General features: G+C 39.9%; 3 protein-coding genes across 8 annotated transcripts in view; 2 read left to right on the top strand and 1 right to left on the bottom strand.

Annotated features, from left to right (window-relative positions):
- cdh23 (cadherin-related 23) overlaps window positions 1-6,120 on the top strand; it is a 166,861-nt gene extending 160,741 nt beyond the window's left edge. For 4 of the 5 annotated variants that reach the window (XM_086092439.1, XM_086092438.1, XM_086092441.1 and 1 more), the window contains exons 59-68: window positions 96-352; window positions 443-540; window positions 767-887; window positions 975-1,054; window positions 1,183-1,223; window positions 1,312-1,372; window positions 3,072-3,201; window positions 3,264-3,383; window positions 3,581-3,691; window positions 4,055-6,120. In XM_086092439.1, the coding sequence (XP_085948565.1) occupies window positions 96-352; window positions 443-540; window positions 767-887; window positions 975-1,054; window positions 1,183-1,223; window positions 1,312-1,372; window positions 3,072-3,201; window positions 3,264-3,383; window positions 3,581-3,691; window positions 4,055-4,393 (1,358 nt within the window). In that variant the 3' untranslated portion in view covers window positions 4,394-6,120. The remainder of the gene's footprint in view (window positions 1-95; window positions 353-442; window positions 541-766; window positions 888-974; window positions 1,055-1,182; window positions 1,224-1,311; window positions 1,373-3,071; window positions 3,202-3,263; window positions 3,384-3,580; window positions 3,692-4,054) is intronic. The other variant, XM_086092442.1, reaches the window with a different exon arrangement.
- A 186-nt stretch (window positions 6,121-6,306) lies between these two features.
- On the bottom strand, window positions 6,307-10,657 carry eif3l (eukaryotic translation initiation factor 3 subunit L). Its single transcript, XM_086092443.1, has 15 exons — window positions 10,517-10,657; window positions 10,169-10,205; window positions 9,874-10,084; window positions 9,717-9,796; window positions 9,297-9,358; window positions 9,142-9,211; window positions 8,999-9,072; window positions 8,712-8,883; window positions 8,481-8,635; window positions 8,238-8,408; window positions 7,990-8,123; window positions 7,034-7,207; window positions 6,755-6,944; window positions 6,543-6,623; window positions 6,307-6,453 (listed from the first exon to the last, which is right to left on the bottom strand). Exons 1-15 carry the CDS (start codon window positions 10,538-10,540, stop codon window positions 6,382-6,384), a joined length of 1,707 nt encoding a protein of 568 aa, XP_085948569.1. The 5' UTR covers window positions 10,541-10,657; the 3' UTR covers window positions 6,307-6,381.
- A 1,023-nt stretch (window positions 10,658-11,680) lies between these two features.
- The window catches only part of smoc2 (SPARC related modular calcium binding 2), a 31,958-nt gene continuing 17,618 nt past the window's right edge, over window positions 11,681-26,020 (top strand). For both annotated transcript variants that reach the window (XM_086093117.1, XM_086093116.1), the window contains exons 1-2: window positions 11,681-12,042; window positions 21,776-21,938. In XM_086093117.1, the coding sequence (XP_085949243.1) occupies window positions 11,968-12,042; window positions 21,776-21,938 (238 nt within the window). In that variant the 5' untranslated portion in view covers window positions 11,681-11,967. The remainder of the gene's footprint in view (window positions 12,043-21,775; window positions 21,939-26,020) is intronic.

Raw genomic sequence — 26,020 nt, 5'->3', positions numbered from 1 at the left:
TATAGTGTACATTTTGTGAACCAGTCACATTCAGTACTCTTGCTTTTTGATCTTGTTTTTTTCCTCAACCAATTCAAGCTTTGTGATGTCCACAGGTTTGACAGATGGTATCATTCGCACCTATGACCTCTTCACGGCTTATAGTCCTGGATATTTTCAGCTGGAAATTTTGGCGTGCGACCTGGCAGGACATAGCACCACCACCAACGTCAATATCTACATCCTACGGGACGACCAAAGGGTGAAGATCGTCTTCAATGAGATCCCTGACGTGGTCCGTGAAAATCAAGATGATTTCATTAACTTGCTCTCCAACATCACTGGCGCTATCGTCAACTTGGATGACATACAGGTGAGGTTTGATTTTGATTTTGATGCTCAACTAATATATTGTGTACATAATCATCTGAGTGTCTTTTGCCGTCTGCTCGCTTTGGTCCAGTTTCACGTTGACAAGAAGGGCAGGGTGAATTACGCCCAGACGGACATGCTGGTGCACGTCGTCAACAATCAAAGCAACACCATCCAAGATGTGGAAAGGTTTCCAAACTCAAACTGAAACTTTTTAAACTTTTAAAATGTTCTTGACTGCGCTGCTACATGTACATTAAACATTTTTTCACCATGCCTTGCTAATTTTTTGCACAGCATCATTTAATCTGGCCTTTTTTTGTATTATTTATTTCTATTATTTTTATTTATTTTAACACAAACCTGAGCTTATCTGCACCATATAATGACCATGACGTTTTCTGTTGTATTCCAGAGTGATCCAGATGATCGATGAAAACAAGGAGCAGCTGAGAAATTTGTTTCGGAAGTACACCGTGGTGGATGTTCAGCCCGCTCTCAGTGACAAGCTGCCTGACGACATCACCACGCTGCAGGTCAGCTCAACCTGTTAAAAAAATAATAATAATTGTTTTGTGTGTTTTTCCGTGGCGTTAAATTTCTATTTTGTCTGTCTGTCACAGCTGGTCATCATTATTCTGGCTGTGTTGCTGTGCCTGGCAGGGATATTGTTTGTCTCAATGAACTGGCATTATCGCAGAGTGTAAGAGTGTTTCATCATGTCACTCATTCATGGAATTTATGTGTCTGCTCGGTCACCTTTTAAGCCATCTTGCTTAATCTTTCAGATTGTCCGAGTCGTGACATTTTTTTTTTTTATTACCGTTGCAGGCATCAGAGGAAGCTCAAAGCTATCGTTGCAGGATCAACAGGTTTGTAATTAACTGCATGATGATGTGGCCATGCAGTATGTTACACAAAACATGGTTCAAGTTTCTGAAGAGTTCTTATATCTTCTAGGGAACCAGGGTTTAATGGATATTCTGGACATGCCCAACACCAACAAGTACTCCTTTGAGGGGTGAGATGTTCAGAGGGTCTAAATTTCAGAAACTTTCCTAACTAGTTGCTATGATGCTTTTCCGGAATGCTAGAAAGTGTTTTTTTTTAACTCATTCACTGCCATTGACGGCAATAGACGTCAAAAATTCATTTGAACTATTTTTATGAGTTTAATTTTTTTTCTCCATTTTTTGTTAACAAGAGTATGAAAACCTAGAATTTTTAGAATATAATTTTTTTGTACATTTAGAACAGATATAAAATGTATGATTAATCGTGAGTTAACTAGTGAAGTCATGCGATTAATTACGATTACAAATTTTAATAATTAAATAATGTATTTATTTATTTTAAAACATTTATTTAATTTTATGAAAAGATTATTAGAAAATTAGGGGCGTCAGGCAATAAGAATTTTTAAACGTAATTAATCGCATGACATCACTAGTTAACTCACAATTAATCACAAATTTTATATCTGTTCTAATACAAAAATAAAATTCAATTTTTCCATACTTTTGTTAACAAAAGTGGGAAAAAATATCAATAGTAAAAATTAATTTTTTACGTCTATAGCCGTCAATGGCAGTGAATGAGTTAAACACCAGTGGCGTGAATTTTTTTTGTTTGACTGGCAACCATTCCAGAGTGTATTCCGATGCTCGGCAAAAGTTGGCTGGGATACGCTCCAGTTACCCACAAACCTACAGTAATAAGGAAAGGCAAAATAGAAGATTTTTGGTTGGATGAAGCATGAACATATGCTGCATATACTTTATATTTTATTTTATTTTGTTTTGTTTATACAGTAGTTGTCTGCCCACTGCATTCACTTCATACTATAATATAGAAACATATTTCAGAAGGCCAATTCCTGCATAAATATATATTTTTTTTAAATCCTCTTTGTTGTTTTTTTTGTAGGATAATGCTAGTCTAAATACAGCATTCTGATAAATATTTTGTTTGTGGAATGTGAATTAAGCAGCAAAATCCACATGTTTTTATCCATCTCATGACAGTGCCTCAGAGCTCAGGTATTGGCCAATCACGGCTCACCTGTTTTCTGGTTTTCGGTCATGTGAGCCCTATAGACACCACGATGACATTTTCAGTCCACGGCAAGTGACAAAATGGCCGCCCCTGAGATGGATAAAAAAAACAGACTTACATATCAATGGACTGTCAACGGCGCCGTTGGGAGAAGTGAAGCCACTGGTGGCCATCTTACGTTGCCATTCACTATCTTAAGGCCACCTATCTTGAATACATTGTTTTTATGTTATTTTCTGCATCCACGGGGAAAATTCCACCGTGTATGACACATAGTTGTACCAATAAGTCATGTGCATTTTATTGCTAAGAAAAATACTTTTTTAATTTTCTCTTACAAGCCATATATGCGGGTGCTTTCAAAGATTTGTCTGCATTATGCTGTCGACAATCAAGTGAAAGTAAAGCACATTAGGAAAAAAATTGGTGCGGAAAGTAAACCTTATATCTGTGAGTCACAATATTGAGATAATATATTCTGATGGAAAAAGCGAAGTTTGCTCTTTGCAAGGCTCTCATAACTCCATACAATGGATCCTAGCGTAAAACAGTGGTCAATAACAGTGGCAACGTAAGATGGCTGCCCTCCAGTTTCAGTCGTGAGGGTCCTATTGACAATCCACTCATATATCCAGACATCTCTTAGCTTCCAAATGTCTCTGCAGAGCTAATCCGGTGTGGCTGGATCCATTCTGTCACAACCTGGAGCTGGCGGCTCAAGCAGACCACGAGGACGACCTGCCTGAGAACCTGAGCGAGATAACGGACTTGTGGAACAGCCCCGCACGCACTCACGTGAGTAACAGAAACATATCAACATATCCCATCAGTTTTGTAAAGAGAATTTGTGGCCACAGGGAACTTTCGGCCGTGAGCCGCAAGCGAAGCCTGATGACGATCGTTACTTGAGAGCAGCCATTCAGGAGTACGACAACATCGCTAAACTGGGCCAGATCATGAGGGAGGGGCCTATCAAGGTGAGATGTGAAATAACGGACGCACTGAAATGCATCTGTCCAGTCTCAAATGCCGCTTGGTCAATCATTCCGATTCCGGTAACTCAAATCTCCTCCAGTAAATTCTGAGAGGAAAACAGGAATGACTCAACAGCTGATTTGTGGATAGTTCATGTTCGGTAGCTTCCAGACTTTGATCCTAACTGCCGTCCCGTCAGGGTTCCCTGCTCAATGTGGTCCTGGACGACTACCTGAGACTGAAAAAACTATTTGCAGCCAGACTCGTCACTGTTTCCACCAGCCAGGGAGAAAACTCATCAGTCACTGAGGTGGGCTGGGTTGGCTGCCGTGTGCTTCTGCTGCGACAACGCTGCCTCCTTTGACTTTCCATCTGATCTGGCTTTTCCTCATACCTCGGAGAAAAGTGTTGCTCACTCTTGCGGCCTTTCTCTGTACGCGTATTTATGGCATCCACTCTATTTATCCATCTCAGCGACAGGTTCCGCTGGATTGATCTTGTTTTTTTTGGAGTATATCTATATCTTGCTCTCATTTCATGTTTATGACCGACAACTGATTTCTCTCCTAAATGTTTTTCCGCTCCTCTGTCTCTTCACTTCAGCTTGTATGAATTTCAAGTTTACCAGCGTATTCATTGTGCCCCTCCTGTCCTTTCTGCCTGTCCCCATCAGCTGGTCCAAAGCGATTTGGATGACGACGAGGAGGAGCGCATAAGCGTGGGCGGAGGCCGCGGCACTCTGCGCTTCAAGCACAAGCTTCCCATGGAGCTGAAGGGGCCAGAAGGCGTGCACGTGGTCCACGGCAGCACAGGCACTCTGCTCACCTCCGACCTCAGCAGCCTGCCAGAGGATGACCAGCGGGCCCTGGCGCGTTCTCTCGAGGCGCTAAACGCCGACGGGGGGATTTACTCCGAGCGGAACGCCCGCACCGAGTCGGCCAAGTCGACACCGATGCACCGTCACAAGGACGGAGAGCTACCGGAGAGCCCGTTGGAGATCACCGAGTTATGACTAGCCGAGGCCTCGCTGGTCTGAGCGCAACCGTGACTCAAGTGTGTGTGTGCGTGTGTGCTTGCGTCTCCACACCACCATCATGACCCTGTTGGGAAAGTACGCGGAAGAGCCGAGAAGGACCGAAGCGTGAGCGTGCCAGTCCAAAACCAACTTGGGACAGAACTCACAACTTGATTGGTTTAAGTGGATGGCGAGTGTGTGTAAAGATGTTTTGTTTTGTTTTTCAAAATGAAAAAGGAAAATGATCAGCAGGGGGTCATCGAGTTTCATCCAAAGAACGAAGGGACATTCCTGTGGAAGAGACTACATAGTAGAAGGTGCTACATCCTGACTTGCTCTGCGCAAGGCATACTTGGATTGCATCCACTCACACAACCACAAACGCACACTCACACACACACACACACACACAGCTCCACACATTCAGACCAGCGAATGGCCTTCAACAGGAGACTGAATATTCCAACTCCTTTCCACATTTCAGTTCATTTGCAAGTGTAAAACCAGTGTCTGTCTGTGAAGATGGAAAATGAAGATCTTTATTTTAGTAATTATGGGAAAGTAATGATGCAGTGTGACCGGAATGCCTCAAATAACCTCTTGATGCTTGAAAATTTTAACTTTCCATCTGATCTGTGGAAATTGTTGGATCAAAAAATAAATGGCACTCAACTGGCTAAGCTGGAACATGCTGACCCAACGTAACCTTGCCAGCAAGATGAATTCTCGCGATATGTGTGTGTTCACAAACTCCGGAGAATACATCTTGTACCGCTCCCGCTTGCGGCCGATCTTTATTCGATCGGACCAATCAGGCGTTGTTTAGGCAGGACGAAACCAATAAGCGCCGATGGTGGGGGGGAACAAACTAACCTAACAAACAAAGGGATGCTGCAATGAATTATGTTCTCGCAGAATTACTCACCGTTTCCATGTTAAATTTACATTTTGTGCATTTTTATTTGGTAAAGATGTTCGTGCTCCTCCCTCAAACGAGACGAGATTTGCATCCTTTGCCTTGATTGGTCAAAACAAATGCGCAAAGATGCCGCATCATCCAATCAGCTCGAAGTATTGTACAGCAAGTCCCGCCTTTCCCGAACGGGTCTGCGGAGTGAAGTACCAGATTGATAATGTGAAGAACTCCCTCGAGTGAATCACAATTATCGATCTGGCTGGCGAGGTTAGGCCCAACGTTCCATCATAAGCATATTTTGAGTTGGGGCTTTACATGGAGAGCCCCAATATCAAAAACACCGCAGCAGATTATTCAAGATGGTTGAATTTGGAGCACAAACTATGAACAATTTCAGTTCTCAAATAAAGTTTAACAAATTGAATTAAATATATATTAGCTGTTGTATTTTATGGATCTGAAGATGGCAACTTGCCCACCAAGACTTTACACTGCCACCTGAGGGGAGTTAGAGTCATGCTCAAATGGAGCCATGTTTACTTTATTTTTTTATTTCAAGATAAGTATTGGCGTTTGAATATTTTTCAGCATAAATGCCTGCTTACCACAACAGGTAGGTTTATTTGGATGTCTGTGGGCGTACATGTAAATTGTGCAATAGTGTTTTTCTTTTCTATAATGCTGTTTCCGATGAGTGGTGTGTTTTCAAAGTCCATTTTTATATGTACATTTTTGTATGTTTTTATTTCTTTGTCCTTAATGTTACCAGCCCTGAGATCTGTGATAATAAAAGAAATATGCAACCATATGTCACTTTCTTAATATGACTGGAGCACAGCTTGATGATAAAAATGTTGGCCAATGAAATCATGAAGGGCTCGAATAACACTTTTTTACAGTATTGTTAAATCAGTGGTGCCAAATTGGGCAGCTGTGGCAAAGCCTTGAAAACATTGCCATCTAGTGGTTGGAGACAATAAACACAAAATGAGACTTAAGACAACCAATCTGCTGATTTATTGTCAAGTTGTATAGAAAAGTCATCAATAACAGATGTTAAAGTTCCGACTCATCGGCTTGTGGCGCTCCCAGACGTGCCGGTGGTGCTGCTTGCTGGCGCCTTCTTCATTGTTCGATTCAACTGTGGAGACAGGAGTGAACTTGAGTCAATCCAGGATAATAAAAACGGTTATGAAGCAAATGCCACGAGTGGGACACATCAACACTCACCTCCTCAAACTTGTGAATCTGTCGGATGAAAAAGTCTCCATATCGGCGAGCCACTTTAGTGTCTGCTATGTGGATCATGTCCTGAGGAGATGGAAGGACAACCAACTTGACTCAATTCAATCCAATTGAACATACCGTGAACATTATTTCACAAATCACATTTAAATGTAGTACCTGACCTCATAAGAACGTTCCGTATTTTAGGACTGTACCTTGTCAATGTAAAAGTCAACCTCAGAAGCTGACTGGAATTCTCCGTCCAGAGCCGAGATGCCGCTGGTCCACACCAGGTTCTTCATCTTGTGCTTAAAGACCAGCAGCTGAATCCGGAAGTCCTGCTCAGTCATGTCCAGGAATCCTGCCAGCTTGGCCACTGGCATTGTGGTGTACAGCTTCAAGAAACTGGAGTCAAAACACAACGCCAGTAAGATAAGAAGCGCCCCCGACGTGCAAAGCATCTGCTGAGGTTCATGCCAGTCGTTGGGCGGCACCTGCGGATGGTGGAGAGCTGAGCCTGCTGCTGCACCTCCTCTGCAAAGACCTTGAGCTGCTGCTCGAAGGGTTCCTTGTGGTAGTCGGCGTGGACGGTGTCGTAGTTGGGCACCACCGGAGACAAGAACTTGGGGCGGGCGAAGCTGAACAACTCCTGAAACACCTGCAGGTCTCTGAGATGGAAGGAAGAGGGAACATGAACGGATTTATGACATTTGCCACTGCATTTGAAAACTCATGAGTTAATTCAAAATTCCTTTAATGCCACTCATTTTTTAAATGCGCGATTAATGACCGTCTTACTTATTTTCTTGTGTTAAGCCTGTACTGGGCGGAATTCCAGTCGCAACGCGGCAGACCCGTCAAAATTTCAAAATGTCAAAATTTAGCGGTAATACATTTAATAATAATGCATATATTTGTGGAGACTGGGGTCAAGTTGTATTTCACAATTTTTAAAATTAAATTATTTTAAAGTTACTTCCTGTTAAAGATTAGATAGCTCTTAATATGAAAACAAAAATGCACTGAGCTGTCATCGTCTTACAAATGCAAATATGCCATCTAGTGGCAGAAAAAAATGACCTCAACACAAATCAATATCACACTTGTTTACAGTAAATTACATCTTTTTAATTTTAACTCAAGTATATGAATTGTTATGGAAATTACTGTATCAATGACTAAAAGATGCAACCATATTCTATTACTTTAAAAAAAACTTTTCTGTTAACAAGAGTATGAAAACTTAGAAAAAATATTTTTATACTATATTTTATTGTACATTTAGAACACCATCAAAAAAACGTTATCGCCTGACACCCCTAATTATTATAATATTTGGCTATCGGGATTTGCATGGCTTAGTCTTAACAAAAAAATTGGCAAGCTTTGGTGAGCCACATAAAATGACATGGGGGGGCCTGGAGTTGTGTAAGCAATAACAAATCAATACCCTTTCTGCATGCGCAGCATCTTGTCCCCATATTTGTCCCTCAGCTGGGTGTGGATGCTCTCGTCGATACGCATCGGGTACATGGTAAGCGCGATGGCCAGCAGGCCGTGCATCTGCTCGTTCTGTTTGTTGATCTGCAGAGTAACAATTTCAAATCAATACCACTTGATAAGGTGAGAGGAAGCAAGACTACGTTCATATAACACATCATTACCTTAAAAAAATAAAAATAAAAAGGGACGACTTACCATCTCATATTTATACGTTGACCTCTGGAACATGTTTCTGGTCCTCTGGATGTAGAGCAGGATGTTTGCAAAGACTCGAATGGCGTCCTGGTAGCGCCTCATCATTAGATAGGCGAAGCCCACGTAGTAATAGGTGGTGATCTGACACTCGGGCACACGGGAGTACATGCTCTGGGGGGGAGGGGGAGGGGGTGTTTAAAGATGGAGACAAACGCGCTTGAGGTGACCTCGCTCGATTTTTACCTTCTTGTTGAGCTCAATGTTCTCCAACACTTTGATGGCCTGGTAGTAGTCGCCAAGCAGAGAGTGCAGCCTCAGCAGCCCCACCAAGCTGAAGTAACCCAACATCTTATAGAGGGAATGGCGCCCATATTCGCCCGCCACACTCTCAGGGTCCCCTGCAACACGCAGCAGAAATGCATTTACGGCGTGTTAGTGAGCTATTCACTGCTAAGCTTATATAAAATGTCGTACCTCCGCTGGTGTAGATTTCCAACTGGCGGTTTATGTTACTTTTATCCACGAGTGAATGGAGCACATTTAGAACGCTGTGGACGTTCCAGATCTTTGGGTTGCTTCGCAAGAACTCAATCTCGTCCTCCGCCTTCTTGGCGGTCTTGCAGCGGTACTGACTGAACGACTGAAACTGAAAAGGAGGACGGGTAGAAAGTTAGCATGCTCGCTGCAAATACTAGTTTTGTTGAGTTTTTTGTTCTCGCACGGTATTTCTTTGTAGCTCTCATAAGCCAAATAGAACCAACCTGGTAGATAAATTCATCAATGATGTCCCACAGCCATTGGTTTGGGAGTTCCAAGGGGGCAGGGCCATCAGCATCTGTTTGTAATAAGAACAAAAAGGATTGGCATCATTCAAAAAAAAAAAAAACATTTTTTTAAAACTTACTCAGAATGTAGTTGAAGAGGTTGCAGTAATTGTAGTAGGACTCACAGCGCTGGTTCAAAGTGGGCCCCCCCTAAACGGTATTAGAAGTGCGGGTTGTTTACAAAAACAAAGTTCCGGTAAAATAAATGCACGCTTCGAACGTGACAGTGACTTACGCTGACTTTAGCGTAGATGTGCCTGTAGTACAGTTCCTTATAGAGAATGAGGAAGACGGCATCTGTCGGAGGCAAAAGGTGAACGTCAGCGGAGTCATGCTGCATTCAAGACTGCTGGGAAATCAGAAGACTATGTCTTGGTGCTTATGAGGCACGGCCAGCTATTCTATTAGTCCAAGGTAAACAAAAAACATAGATGGCTACCCTGTATTTGGCCAACATTACATGACATGATTTTGTTGTACAAGGCATTGATGCCTTTGAGGTGAAGAGATTTAGTTTTAAGAATGTGTGGATGGGAAAAACACAATCCACACAATGCAAGTCTTTGAAATTCATCTTGTCTATGTCATCTTTGTATTGCTAGTTATTTTTTTTTATTATTATTATTATTATGTATATGTCTACGAGCTGACTCACCGTTGCCAACAAGTGATGTAATAGATTCGGCATCTGGCCAAGGAGATGTCTTGAAGAAGCGTTCAGTCAGCTTGTTCCAACTTGAAAACAAGAGCATCAAAAGGTAAGACGCTTGGCAACGGTAACAGTGAGAAGACGTTTAAAAGTGCACAGTGACCTGTTTTCATAGACATCTTGGATCTCATAGATCTTCTGTTCAATACTCTCGCTGGACACACGGTTAGACTGCAGCTCGTAAACCTTCTGGTCGATCAAGTCGGAGATGGTTTTGTGGAAGTATTGCAGGAAATTCTTGATCACCTCTGGGATAACGTGGTAGGTTTGCTGTTCATGCTGCCGCTCAAAAGCCATGTCTGCTTTTGGGTCACCTGCGGACAGATGGAACTTGATCATTTAGGATTTCGGTGCAAAGGCTGCTCTAACATGCACAATGAATGAGGATGTTCACAAACCGGTGTGGCGGTCATAATCGTTTGAGTAGCCTTCATACTGGGGGAAAAAAAAAACAAGAATGCAGGTCATCAATGACGTCTACAAATGCATGCGCCAGCCACTAACAACGTCCATTTCCATTCAAAAGAACGATGTCCTCCTCATACAGGTTATACCAAACCAGAAAATGACAAATAATCACATTGCCGTATTATTTTGGTCAATACACGTCCCATTGGGTCGGTGAATATTGAATACGCTTGCCTTACCCACAGCTAAAGCTAGCTAACCGGCTATAGCTTCAAAATATCCTATCGGATGTCACGTAACAAAGACAAAACGTTCAGACGAAAATTGTGTCTACTAACATCTTCTTCGTCGCGGTATGACATGATTCCAGAAGTAATCCAACGGGTTTTCCTTACTGAGGGCAATTTTGCTAAATATGATCGGCTAGCTAACCCTGCTAAACCACGCAGCTGCTGCTTGCCGGACGGCAGGAAGCGGAAAGAAAATGATGACGTACAGTTGAAATATCGCGAGATTAGGAACGATTTTTCGTGTTTTGTTGCATCGTGGGAAATGTATGCTTTCTATTTTGCTACGATGGGCCGGACAAATAAGACAATGTACTTAATTTTCTATTTTTATTATATAAATGATTAATAGCAGAACGTTTTTTTTATTAAATGAATGAGATTTTATTGTATTCATCTATTTATTTTGTATTTATTTCCAAATGTTTTCCAATGTTCCTAATTTTCAATTTTTGCATCTTGTTTTTTATTTTTGTATTAATTTTTACATTTATTCATGACCATAATTATATATTGTTTTTAATTTAGATTTACGTTTTCATTTTTTGTTTATTTATTCCTTTTTTACTGATGTTTTCTTCAACATAGCATTATACGGAAACAACACATTTCACTGTAGGCTAGTAAAAAAAAATAAAAAAAATAAAAAATAAAAGCGTTTCATGCAGCATTTGTACGGCTGAAAACTAATTATGTAACGTAAAATTGTACTTTGTAAAATGGTGACGAACTCGTGATCTTATAAGTCTGCCACTTGGTGGTGCGATAGCTACAATCTTTTATTTTTAAACCACGAAAACCACGGCTAGACCAGTTGCCAAAAATAAAAGCGTCTACTTTCCTCTTCCGTCCTCTCAGTTACATGGAATTATTGTATTATATCACTACGCCATAAAGTTAACGACCATCGCTTGAAAAATGTTGTAATTTTGTGTCAGTTTTATAAAACCACTGCCACAATAAAAGTTTGGAATTTTCATTGTGTTCTGGGAGTGTATCGCAAAATGCTTTTAACAGATTTCATTTGTAAGTCATAAAGGAGACGCAACAAATGCAAAATTATCGGGCAAAATTGCTCTCTATACCCTCCCACCTTAACCCTTCCCAACTGGAGGTGCAACGTATTTGAAAAGTGCATAGAGTGTGTACGGAGGGAAGGGGGTGGAGGGTGGGAAGGGGGGGGGGTCTTATAGTAGAGGAAGGAGAAGTGGAAGACACGCTGTGGGAGAAAAAGGGTCAGGGACACGGAGCTTTATCACACTGAGTGAGATTAGGAGAGTTGCTCGCACAAACCGGTAGCGCAAACGAAACCAAGCTGCTTTGGTGACAAGTATAAACCAGCGCCTGATTTTTCGAAGAAATACTACTATTTTTCAAAACACCTCTGACTTTTTCAGTGTTTTTTTAAATCTGTATTTTCATTTTATTTTTCCTTTTGGTGCTGCACAGGTGTGCTTTTTAGACTGTGCGTCATTTGAACGGCATTGCCACATTGCGCCAGGATGCGCGTCTGTCCTCTGCTGGTCTGCCTCTGTCTGCTGAGCGCGGGACACGCTCAAAAGTTCTCCGCTCTCACGGTAGGAACAACTGCCTGCTTGGAATCTACACATGAATCCGCCCCATATTTGATGCGTTTACTCGTCCAATCTATGCTTAATTGCCGCACATATATGGAAAGAGTGACCGTTTTACTCAAATGCACAATTTCATTGCTGTTGTGTTGCTTTTTTGGTCCGTATTTATTGTAACAACCCTGAAACACATGACCTAACCCTATGTATTTATATATTATGTATATTTTAAAATAAATAGCAATAACTGCATTACTGTCGTATTTTGTACATAGCAGAGCCTTTTTAATTTATTGACTGGAAATACAGTCTTAATCCTTATGCATATTATGAACCCAACAAATGTTTTACAATGACATACACTAGGTTGAGGTATAGTAACTGTTATTGCTTTGACTACACAGTATGTAATGGGCAGCCTTGTGAAAATGCTTGCATTTACCTGCCTCTCGCCATACAAATGGTGTTCTCTTTGTCAATTATGCCCTGTTTAGAGAGCTATCCCAAAACTCTTAGAATCCATTTGAATTGTAAGGAAAATTGCATTTATTTATTTAGATCTGCTAGTTTTAAAAAAAAACATCTATTTCTAATTCAGTTTCATAGCATTTGACGTGATGTCCTTTTGGAAACAAGCTCTTAGTTTGCAGACATGATCTTAACCAAAGCACATGGTGGCATTGCTTTATTTCAGCGTGGCATCACTGCCAATTGTTGTTTTTCCTAAAACCGCTGTTAGTGAAATGCTAATTAAATAAAAAAAAATCATGGTCATTATCAAGTGCACGTACAGGAGCAGAGTGCAATGTGCTCTGTCAGGGGCTTTCCTGATTTACAGGTTGATGTGACAGCTGCCTCCTCATGGTACCATTATTTATGTTATACGGACCAAAATGGCTTAATATCCAGTTGGAAACAAATGACCATGAGTTGTTAACCTGTAGGTGAAAGGGTTGGAGATCCTCTCTGCTGATGACATAGTGGAGCTGTGGAATGTGGGAGGAAATTTTGTATGAGCAGATGCACTTCTTAATTGTATTTATTTCGTTCACATTGGATCGTTTATCATGAGTGCTAGACTCTGCTATGTGAATAAAACATATTTTATGGCAGGTCTGTGTCAAACTTCCCCATTGCGGTTCTTCACTTGTTTTCTATTAGAATAGCACATGGCAAACTGGATTTGTTCTCTGCAAGTGATTAATGGTGTATTGTTTGAATGACACATGAGAGGCTGGTTGGTTTCCTGAAAAGGCTTCCATATACTACTTTGTGCATATTTGAGGTCAATCAAGCGGGTAGACCTATGGGACATTTGACTGGGATATTCACGAGAACAACATTTTCCATGGTTGATGGCATGAAATAGTATGTGAAGTGATGTGGGCACATTAACACTGCTGTTCTCTTTTCAAAACCTTGAATGGTTCTCAAACATGTGGGCTCTATTGGTCCCCGTGATTTCATTAAATTGTGGGCCTGCCCCAAGAGACTCTTTTTTTTTAACCATCACGTGACCAATAGAGGCCCTTTTTCACCATCCCTCTTTCTTTTGAGAATCTTTTCACAGCAATTAAATGCATTTTCCTTTGATTGAGTTAGCACCCTGGTTAAAGGCTGTCACTTTCTTCCCTTTCCACTACGCTTGAAACTAATGATCCCTTTAGCATCCGACCGGACCACGCAGGAAACTCCCGCCTAGGCCATTTAACACGTTTACCTCGGCTCTCAGCTGGGGACCCCATTGACCCTGTGAGGCGGTGGTGTGAGGGGCCTCTCAGGGCGTTGGAAGTAGGGGCCCCCGAGTCCAAAAGGCCCTTATAAGTCTACAATGTGCTCACTGCTGGAGTCTCGCCTCCTTCATACGCGATTCAGGACCACAATGCTGTGGAGCTCGGGGGAGATAATTGGATTTGATTTTTATGCTGGTTGGTTTTGGACACTCCACCTGTCTTGCCCTTTCTTGACTCTCTTGATATTCTGCCATCTGTTGGTATTATTGTAGTCGATACAAAAGGGAACTTGTACAACAAATCATAAAAATAAATGTTAGACTATAAATAAGTAAATAAATATATAACTAGAGAAAGTGTGGTATCAAGTAATATGGATGAGGACAAGAATTTTGTTTTTCTTTTTTTCTTTGCGGAGCAGATTTTAGAATCAATTACATCTTTTGAGGAGCAACTTTCTAATTTTGTGGATTCTTTTTGAGGGGGGCCCATTAATCTCAGAGACCTGAAGCAAGGGTTTTAGTATATGACAATATAACAAATGAACTATTTGTATTCTTTTTTATATAATAACTTTTTTTTTTTTAACTCACATTGTGTAAAACAGAAAACTATATAGTTTTCTATTATACATGTCAGTTTAAAAAATTTAAAAATCATAAAATTGAAAAACATTTAAAAAAAGAATGACTCATAAATATTTTCATGTTTTTTTAATACATTAAAATGGCAGCATATGAATAAAATACACACAGGCACATGAAAAGTCAAAACGCCAGAAAAGCAGAAATATTAGATAATTTTGTAAACAGAGTAACAACACATCAAAGTTTAAGCTTCAAAATACAGATCTGTTGTTAACAAACGGCGCCCCTGTGTGGTCGACAACTACAGTTATCCCTGCGAATGTTAACGAGTTACAACAAACTGTCTCCGGTGGTCAGCATAAGAGAAAAAAACAAAGCAGAGTTATAAAACCTGCCTATGTGGGCATCGATGCCTTGACAAATGCTCGCAACCACACTCATAAAAAAAAAAAAAGGTGAAAAAATACTCCAAAACTCTGGTCGAGGTTCTCTGAAGGAAAACAAACGGCGATGGCATTACCGGAAAAGGCGGTGCGTTATGAGATTTTCACGGCAATATGTATAGAGTCCATAGCGTAGCTTAATTAATTTCCGTTTCCAGTTTTGTTTAGCAAGTAGACGTTCTCTCCAGAGTCCAAACACTTATTAATTTGCTTGCCATTTTGTTGTTCAAAGTTGACTACTTTAATGCAGATGTCTGTCAAAAGTAGATTCGACCACTCCAAGCACTTAATTTCGGTGTTAAATGCGCTAGCAGTGTCAGTCTTGGGTTAGCTTCGCTAAATTCATGCTAATTGCCAGCAATTAGCATGGCTTCTCCGTCTTTCCTTATTCCTTCGTGAGAACGATATTTATTATTTGTTATTTTTATTCTCAGATGTGTAGCTTATATTTATTCGCCACCATAAGATGATGATTAATGACTAGCAAGTTAGCAACATGTTTAGCCACACTAGTAACCACTGAAACTTGTTGCTAGGTAGCTGATTGTGGCATTAGCACCAAGTTTGCCTCGACAGGTCGACCACCGACATCCCGTGCGTAGGTGACGTAAGCGCGTTGTGGCAACCTTGACATGCGTGCGTCCAGCCCAGAAAAGCTTTTTGGCAAGATCTCCGCAGTCCGGACAAACTTCAAAAATCTGTGATTCTCAATTGCTATTCAAAAAGTTTTTAATGAGGTGCAAAATCCCAATTTTGGCCTCTAAACTGCGACGCAAAACTGCTTATTTCAAGCCTTGCAATATATGTGGATGATGAGAAGCTGTGCTGCCTAACTTCAAGGTAATCTTTCACTCTGTTGTGTTGATGCGTGAGGTGATGGAACGAGTAAGCACATAGCTCTGCCTCACTCATCTATCATCGCTGGCCAAAAGCACAAAAATTTGCATCCAAAAGCTACTTAGTGAGAAGCTTATACAGGGAAAAAAACATCTTGGAAGCATATTTATCTCAGTGTTTTAAACAGTGATGGGGATTCTGGGTGGTTGATTTCATGGCTCACTTGCTTCTCATTGCTTTTTTCTTGGAGCTTTATCATAAACTCGCAGACACTTGGCGCTTCGCTGTGTGCTGCTCAGTGGCTCTCGAGGAGGATGCTGCTTTGATGAATGAATCTGTTTGGGTTGTCAGGCTGTTGGCTGCCACAGGGAGATAATGACAATAGTGGTGTTGTACGGGCAATGGGGTGTCCAGCAGCAGTTGCGGAAAGGCTTGTAGCCCACCATCATAGCATGGATGGAAACAAACATTCTGTTTTCGGCTAAGACATTTTTAGTTGATTTTATTGATCGACAATTGGGAAAAAATGACTCATTTGCTCCCCAAAACATATAAATACCTTCTATTTTAAATGTTTTAAGTGTCTCAAAGACGTATTTATGTTGTTTTTTTAAATGTGTTTTTTTTATGCTAGCGCATACAGAAGGCTTTGATGCAGCCTCTAAACTGCAGAGAACGGTTGAAGAAATGGTAGTCATTACAAAAACGGCCAGCAGGTGGCAGCTGATCAAACAAGATCAACCAGGGCCATGTTGAAAAAAGAGAAAGCTGATTTCCCCACAGTTCTAAACAGATTTGTGAATAATAATGAAACTTAGCTTTATTCTAATACTAATTGCTGAAAAACGGAAACAGATAGAAATAAAAAAAAATTCTTGATGAAAAAAAGAGACTCTAATCTTTCTTTTGGTAAGTTCCATGTATAGGACACAATTTTCTGTGGGCCATGCAAAATCTGTTAAAATCCAGAAAAACCAGCCGGGAGCGAAGGGGGTTGCTTCAGTGAAAATGGCTGGGAGTGAATAAGTTAAGAGACAATTCATCAATATATATATATATTTTATTTTTTGCATCATATTGTTCCTTAGACGAGTGATTCACATCACATTTTCAAAGTTATTTTCAGAGCCCTTAATTAACAAACGAAGTATGAACATGACAACTGCATGTGCAAAAACAAACAAACATAAAACTACGCTCATTTACAAAAAATGTGTACTAAAAACATGTCACTTAGCTTTTGGCACTGATATCTTTTTTAAAAAGTCCGTCTTTTGTGATACAAAGGTGTAACAAATATGAATGCTCTACATGTGTAGGCCAACTAATTACATCCCAAGTAGTAATCTTTCTGACACATGCATGAAAAAAGAATGCGAGTTTCCAAAAAGGAAAGTCTGACCTGGGATGCATGTTAAATATTCTACTGTGAATGTGAAGTAGGTCCTCAGTTTATTGTCACAAATGTAAACTTAAGTCAGAATGCACAATGCATTGGTCAATAAGCAACACTAATGTATCAGTAAAATCAAAACAGTAAATATTTGTATGGAAAATAAAATATCTAGGCCATAAATATGACACAATTTAATAAAAATAATACTTTAATTAGTACATAGGAAACTGAGTGTGACCACGTATTGTTAAACCACATTAGATGGACATTAAAATCCTTCAAAATCCCTTTGAACCACCTGTGCCACAACTTAGACCTACTTTCTGCTGGTCTAAATTCTAGTCTACTTTTTGTCACCAAATCAAAAATACCCTCAGTCTGCAACGCAGCCTGTCATATTCACATTCCCTATGATAGTACACTATAGGCCTTGAAGTTCTCTTTTTGCATCTCTATCTCTGTTTCTCCTTCCACCTCGCCGAACTGCTTGGCTAACTTCACTCATTAGCCAACAAGTGGATCTTTAACTCGAGCACAGATGTAAATGAAATGAATAAATGAAAACATAATGAAAATTCTAACCAATCACTTTTTCTGAAATACTTCTAGTATATTTAATAACAGAATTTGTTTTTTTATACTTATGTACAGCAAAAGTTGGATACCCAAAGACTTTTAGTTAAGTAATCTTCATCAAGGTGAGTTAAACTAAAATAATGTTATTTTCTTACTTAAGACAGTGATTAATCAAGAATCAATTCCACATGATCATCAGAATTTCCAATCAGCCATTAAGCAATTTTATTCACATGTTAGCTATTTCTTCTTAAATAAGAAAATTATGTTAGAGGCATAATTTCAAGATACTAAATGCAGAAAATTCAATTTCGACTCGCTACTGTCACCTGTTGGAAAAAAAGGAAATTGCATGCACCCTTCTTCAAATACACAATGCACACATGACGTCACATCCACAGACAGAGGGCGGGAAATTCGAACCCAAATCCAGTTTGAAAACTATTGGCCAGAGACTTGCAGGAGTACCCATTTTGAAAATCGAAGGTGTTAATTTACTAATTAAAAGATGTTTCAGTCATAAATCGTCAAGTAAAAAGGCAATCGTAAAGATATTTTTAGCCAGATTGTTACAGAGACCAACTTCAACCAATTTGCTTATTATTATTGTTGTTGTATGTTCAGTGATGTGGGATTGGTCTGCATCAAACTAAAAGGGCTTTTAAATATTTTTGATTTCCTTGTTTTACTCCTTTTGGATGGATCATCAGCTGAAGTCACTAAAAGTATATGTGCTGAAATGTAGATGATTAAATTGAACACAAGCTGATACGTTTAAGTAAAATTGGATAATTTCCCGCAGCACACCTGATGATCTCTCACGGCACACTAATGTGGTTGGGAATCACAGCACTAGAATGTGCAGGTGTACCTAGAGGCCTATCACAGCTGTAGTAATTTCATTCAGTCAACCTACAATTCACACTTCTTTTTTTTCTTCTTCTTTTTTTTAGTTATTGCTATAAGAAGGAAGAAAAGCTGGTTCTCTCAGTATTGGTTGCGTGATGACAGATGAGTGTTGAGGCATGTGTTCTCATGAAGCAAACATCTCACCAGTTCTTTATCATTAGCATTCATTTGGTCTCCTCCTCTTGATGATTTGCTGCTTTGAAAAAAGGGCATATTTCCGAAGGCACCAAAAAAAGTGATCGTTTTTGAACGTTTGTATTCGATCACTTCAATAACAACTCCTCTTCCGATGTGTTTCCAACGGCCTCTTCACTCTGCGAGGATTTATGAGCCAGGTTGACAGGATGGGCTCAACCCCCGTCTGCACCCTCCCCACGCCCCCAGCCCAAGGCGACATTGCCCCTCCTCCTTCCCTGCCAACCCCCTTCCAGGTGCAGCGCAGCCCTGCAGCCTTGCTGGTCTGAACACAGGAGGCTGCCACCAAACACTATCCCTCACTTGATTTGTAAGATGTCAGACGCAACAAATTTATTTGATTGCTGCTCATCCCACCCTCTACAGAGTTGTGCGTGTCATTTGTTCTCGCTCCGTGGCGTGCCATGCCTTCTCTTTTGTAATAAAACACATTTAAGGCACGAGAAGTCCTGCTTGTGCACTGAATAACTGAAAGCGAGAAAGCAAACTGAACAAAAACATCAAAGTACTCTTGTGTGCAAATATTTTCCTGACTTTAGAAAAGCACATTTCTGAGGAAACGTTCATCGAGGAATATTCCTGAAACCAGCACCTGCATGTGGTTTCTCCCTGCCTTTACTCACGTCATAATTCCGTTAGGGAAGATGAATCACATTATGAAATCCCAACTCTCAACTGTAGTAACACAAAGATCGTTGACATGTATTTGACTGAAGCACTCTAGCATCCACTGTCTTTTCAGTCATTGTAGCATTCACAGTTGGTTGCCACCCCCTTCACCACCGCCGCCCTATTGTGCGGCTTGGCCAGGGGGTTTCATACCATGGTGGTTGATACAATGGTGGCATTGACACAGGTGATCCGATGCGTTCAGCCGAGAGTCTGTGTTGTCATGTTTCTCTTTTCATTGCTCAGTAAAACATCCTCGGGAGCAACTCCAGGTGCAGGTGTTGGCATAGATCAGTGGTCTGCAACCTGCGGCTTTGGAGCCATATGTGGCTCTTTAGACTCTCCTCTCCTGTGGCTCCCTGTAGATCTCTAAAAAAAAAAATAAAAATAAAAAAAAAAATATATATATATATATATATATATATATATATATATATTTATATATATTTATATATATTTATATATATTTATATATATTACAAATTATTATTATTATTATTATTATTATTATTATTAGATAACATATTCTTTAAATTAGGTAATGATTTTTATATAAAATTATTAAATATTTAAAAAAATAATGTCAGAGTCCAAATTCTTAATTGCCAGGAAAACAGATGAAATGTAGATGAAAAAGTATTGACCATAAAACGTCACAAAAGGCAGAAACAATAACATTTTCAAAAACAAAAAAAATTATCCTGAGAATTGCCATAAAATGTCCACAAAATGTCCAAAATAGTCTGAAAATCAGTTTAAGGGAGGAAAGAAAATTTTCAAAATGTAACCATAAACGGTCCAAAAACAAAAGAAGAAATGCCCAAAATAACCATAAAATGTACACAGAATTGCCAAAAATGTCAGAAATTTATGGCAGATTTTTTTTTTTTTATACAAAAAATAGCTATAATGTCACGAAATGGAAAAAGAAAGGGAGAAAATCTAAAAATGTATGAAAAACAAAGCATGTTTAAAAAAAAAAAAAAAAAAAAATATATATATATATATATATATATATATATATATACATATATATATGTATATATATTAGAGCTGTCAAACTGATTAATCAAATCTTAGAAGTTTAATAGAAGTTGAGCTTAATCAAAAAGGGTTTTTATCAACAAAGAGCACCTGTTATGTGTTAATTCTTTCAATGTTTTTGATCCAATGCACACGCTCATCCTCCTCGTTATCTAATCAGTTAATTACTTGCATAATATAAAATGAGGGGAAAATTACCCCAATAGTTTGACATGAACAAATATTCTGAATGTCATATGCAATATTGATTAAATGCTTTACTTTAATGCATGTAGTTGTGTTTATTGCTCAAACACAACCTGTGCTACCTTTAACGTAACCATCCGCTGTCGGCTAAATATAAAGGAAGACGAAAGGTAGAAGAAAATGAATCAAAGTATTGAATGTTGCAAATGTTTCTGTTATGATGCATCTCGAATTAGCTCTTGGACCTTCAGTACACGAGACAAACACTTACACAGTTTCCTTCATCACAATGTTTAAATGTTTTGCGGCTCCAAACACGCAAGGGTAGAGGAATGAATTCATGACCTTCATCTTGAGCTGCCACTCTAACACCTGAGCTATGCCACTTATACTGTTTGCTTATATCTATCTTAGAGTTATCGAGATTCCAGCTGACATGAACAACATGCTACAAAGACACGTGTGGGTTTGTTCCTGAACCACTGAGTAACTTTTTTTGTTTCTCTTCCAAGTGATCTATTTAGAGTGGAAAACAAATGGTCAGTTTAGAGTAAAAATTTACTGTGTACCTAGCTGAGCTATGGTAGGTCATAAGTGAAACACACATACACAAAACATTCAGGTAAACGACACAGCAAAAAACATTCAAGTAGGGGGCTGGAAAATATCATCTTGCGGACCGCAAATGGCCCCCAGGCCACACGTTTGAGACCCTTGTATTTGCTGCCTGTAAATGATATGGTATTATGATAGTCATACAGCAAATGTTTTATGCAAGAATTGATGTTCCAATTCAAAATCTGCATACGGTGACAATATTTGGGCACATTTGAAGAACGACGCATACACAACCAACCTTAAACAGAACCAGTTTTTGGGTCGCATCTTACAATGCTCGGCAAGGGAATGGTAAAATGCGGTGTTCACAAGTCAGCCAACATCCCTGCCTGACAGCGCTGAAGAGTTACGTTTTGATTTCTCCCATATATCAAGTTAACCACAAATCCCATTTTAAACTGTTTGTAAAAGCTGCCACATCTAAAATCCTTTCAGAGTTTCATTGAACACTTTGGAAATATTTATATGTAAAGCTTGCTGCTTCCCAGAAATGAGAATTCTTGCCACTGTTTCCTCAGCTTATCTCCTATTTTCTTCTTGCGACAGTTCCTGCGGGTGGATCAGGATAAGGAGTGCAACATGGAATGTAGCAGAGCTCCTCGCAAACCCTTGTGTGCCTCAGACGGCAGGACCTTCACATCTCGCTGCGAGTTCCTTCGAGCCAAGTGCCGCGACCCTCAGCTGGAGGTCATCCGAGGGCCATGCAAAGGTCAGGTCGTGAGTCACGCTTCATCGCCGCCTGATGCTCTCAAATGCGCAGAGGGGGTCACAGGAGAAACCTCTGGGTTAAATTCATTTCAGCATAATTGATTCTTTGAGTGCTGGGAGGACAAGTGGGGTTGACGTGGTGAGAGTGTGTGGGAGGCTTAAGAGGCTCACGTTGGCGGTGGATGCACATGAACCGTTTACGTGATTATTTTTTTTCGGATGTTGTGTGGTTAAGCATTTGAGATTAACTTGAAACCTGGCTCGGGTCCATCCATTGGAAACACCTCTACTTTTGCATGCAGTCAATAACACTATCAAAAGCCGAATACTGGCAAAATTCGGGTTTTGAAAGGCCGTGTAAACAAGCACAAAAACCCAAATAAGACCCCTGGGGTACCCCTTTTCGAACCCAAATATACGTCCATCGGGACTCCTCCTTTGAACTGAACTTTGGTTTGTGTTCTGCGCTTGCTCTATTCGCAAGGAATCTTGGTCTTTTGGGTACAGAAATTATTTGTATGTGCAGCGGCCATCTTATGTTGCCACTCGCTAAGCTTGAATACATTGATTTCTCTGTGGCATTTTTATTTTATTTATTTTATTTTCTGACTCTATGGCAAAAATGCCGCAGTTTGTATAAACACACGTAAATGTGTGTATTTAAGTCTGAACTACTTATATGCGTAATGGCCATCTTACGTTGCCACTCGCTAAATGAGCCTAACTTGAATACAGTGTTCCCTTGCTATAACGCGGTTCACTTTTCGCGGTCTCGCTTTTTCGTGGATTTTTTTAGTACAATTATGCATGCTTTTTATTTTATTTTTTTTACAGTAATGTAACCTACCTATTTTATAATATTTATGTAGGTTTGAACATTGAGAATGTTTAAACAAGAGAGAACGTGAGAAAATGTAAATTCCTCGATGAGAAAAGTGTATAAGCTGTGTGGTGAGGGGTTTTAGAGCCTTAAAATATTTATAATAAATGCAAAACATAAAGCTAACTACTTCGCAGATTTCATTTATTGTGGGTAATTTTTGGAACCTAACCCCAGCAGAAAACGGTGGAACACTGTGCATTGATTTCTCAGCATTTTTTTTTACATGTTATTGTATTGTCTCCTTAGTGAAAATACCACAGTGTTTGTATATAGTACCTGTACACACACACACACACACACACATAATATTTATATATATTAGTCGGTACGTCTGGCGCGCAACCCACCAGAAATAAAAGAGCAAAGGTAAGCAAAAGGTGCGTTTGGAAATACGCGCTGAAGTTTGTGCACTAAACTGAGAGTGAGTCTGTTCGGAGAGGCAAAGTTCGCAACGCCTCCATTAATTTAGAACGCACCAGTGTGTTGTGTTAGCTACACTATTATCTGTGTTTTCTTGTGTTTACAGTACAACAACTCGGCTGAGTAGTAATCAACTTGTTAGCCCACACAGCTAGCTAACGTCAACATTAGCCTGCCTAGCAACCACCACCTTATGAAAAGCCAGAGATCGAGCGCCACGAAACCGCAAACTTTCCCCAAAAAAACAGTTCATAACTTACCAACTTGAGAAGTATCCACGGTACACGAATGGTGAATGACGTCTATATCCCCCGTCAGACCACAGCCCTCGAATTTTGCTTGTCATTTTTGGTGCAAACGGCAAACTCAAGCAACGAGTTTCTGAATGGTCGGAGAGTATTTCTGCCCGCACCCCCAAAATGGCGACGCAGGAGAGAACCACACTTTTGGAGCGAGGAGGAAACCGACTACTTTAATAATGTGGCGAATGACATGAATTAACTATCTTTTATTGACCGTAGAAAGTTTAAAGCGGAAATCACGTCTATCTGCGTAATGATATATCGGAATATGTATGCAGGGAGTTTGCATGTCCGCTCACGCATGTAAATGGCTTAGCTTATCCTGAATGAAACCTGAATTTTGACCATCACCCGAGTATCGACTGCACGTAAACGTAGTCATGGGGGTCGTGCCAAACTTGTTAGTTGCCCCCATTGCGCATTACTTCTGTCACATTACCATTTGAGACTGTGCAAGTGTTTGGTGATATAAAGAAAGGTCTTGTTTGATAGAGAAGCATTTTCCTCAATTGTCTGCCCTTGCTGGGTCTCTATGGCAACATGTCTTAGCAGACATCTGGATGTAGAGGACCGCGCCGGCACACAGAATAGAGAATTCCAGCTAGGAAGCTGAAAGGGCCGAAAGTCCATGAAAGTCGTATTGTATGTGTCGAAAACATTGGGTCTATAAGATCTGGGACCCCCCTCTGCTTGTGGATGTCAGGGGTGAAAGGAGCAAGAGCTGCATTCATATTCGAAGGCAAAATGAGACAGAGGGCTCATCTGGTCTAAAAGCACAAAGATGGTGAGAACGCTTTTACATTTGTTTTCTATAACCGAGCTGGAATGAATCAAGTGTCCTGTCATTTTTTCCATTCAGCCCTTTTAGGCTAAAGCCCCCTTGAAGACGGATGATGGTTTGGGGATTTTCCAGTAAATCTAACTTTAGAGCTGCTTAATTCCCAGTTTTCCCTCCATCACCTTGCCCTTTCTCTCCAGTGGCAGTGACACACTTGCAGACACGCAAGACAAAGATAAACTGGCACGCTCGGCTTTGTGCGTCAATTGGATGATCCATATTGGCTGCGTAAGCAATGTCAATAACTTGCAGCCGTGTGACCAAATGGGTACATTTTTCAAGCGTTGCGTGAGTCATTGTTTTGATGGGCTATGAACCTGCCAGACAGACGGGCACTGTGTGTCACACCAAGTTACCATTAAGGCAACGCTGAGAGTTTAAACAGATGGTGCAATTGGCCGTCAAGATGAGTTGAAGTCATAGCTGTTTGTGCGCCCTTTAAATCCATTAGCACCAATTATAGTATACTGATACCTACTTTTGTTTACCTTTTTGGACAAATAGTCGTCAGATGTTTATCAGAAGTGAGCAGCACGGTGGGTGAGTGGTTATCATATCTGCCTCACGGTTCTCCGGGCTCTGGAATTTGCATTCGGTTTTCTCCCACATTCCAAAATCATGCATGTAAGGTTCATTAACGACTCTGAAATTGTCCTTAAGTGTGAATGTGATTGTGAACGGTTGTTTATCTACGTGTATCCTGTGATTGGCTCATGACCAGTCCAGGGTGTAGCCTACCTCTCTCCTAAAGTCAGTTGGGATAAGCTTCAGCTCACCCTTGACCCTAGTGAAAATGGATGTTTAGGATGTTTAACAGAAATAATTGTTCAGTATATAACAAAGGTACCACTAATCCTACAAGTCCCAGAATGCACGGCAACAGTGGCTGCTTTATCATTAGTTACTTTTCCCTATGCCCTCTATTGACTTTGCCGCTCATTATTGTTCATGCAGTAATGTAATATAGTGGGAAATCTTGTTTAATTGTTCGTGTGTGTAAAAAAATGTAAAAAAATAAAACATAATAAAATAATTCTAGCCAATGTCAGCTTTCTGAGCTCTATATTTGCTAGGATACAGTACCATTGATTTCTAAGCAGGGTTATGATTTTTGGATTTTTCATTATAGTTAATTTTTACTATAAATTCGGGCTTAAAAAAAATAATGTTTCATTATACTCTTAGTTTACATACATACATATATATAAATACTAAATAAATAGAAAAAAATAGATTTAAAATAGATTTAAAAGTCACTAAGTGGTGTGTAATAAACTACAGTTCTCAAACATCAAAGACCTTGGTTCTTCTGTAACTCAAGATGTACAATAATACCAAAATAAATGCATGTAAAACAATCCCAGAAAGTTCATGTATGATATTAATTGATAAAAATTAAAATGAAGGACGTTTTTGCAAATTGTTCTAATTATATACATTTAATTAATTTTATAAATGCAAGGTGTAGTTTCAGTTAGTTTTCATTTTATGAAGCATTATAATATGTATTAGATGATTGCAAGAAGTATGACCCAACCATCCATTTTCCCATCCATCCATATGCTGTAGCCTGTCCCAGGTGACTCGGTAAGAGGCAGGGTACAATCTGGACTAGTCACCAGCCGATCACAGGAAACATA

The sequence above is a fragment of the Leptonotus elevatus genome, chromosome 13 (assembly GCF_054856555.1).
Source record: "Leptonotus elevatus isolate MCC_2025b chromosome 13, RoL_Lele_1.0, whole genome shotgun sequence".
Taxonomy (NCBI): domain Eukaryota; kingdom Metazoa; phylum Chordata; class Actinopteri; order Syngnathiformes; family Syngnathidae; genus Leptonotus; species Leptonotus elevatus.
This window is presented reverse-complemented; position numbering and strand designations above follow the sequence as displayed.

Excerpts from the sequence above, each read along its gene's own strand:
- eif3l (XM_086092443.1), bottom strand. The coding sequence starts at position 10,540 with ATGTCATACCGCGACGAAGAAGAT. Across the intron at positions 10,206-10,516 it reads CATACCGCGACGAAGAAGAT|TATGAAGGCTACTCAAACGA; the intron begins GTTAGTAGACAC and ends TTTTTCCCCCAG. Across the intron at positions 6,945-7,033 it reads CAGCTCTCCACCATCCGCAG|TTTCTTGAAGCTGTACACCA; the intron begins GTGCCGCCCAAC and ends TTTTGACTCCAG.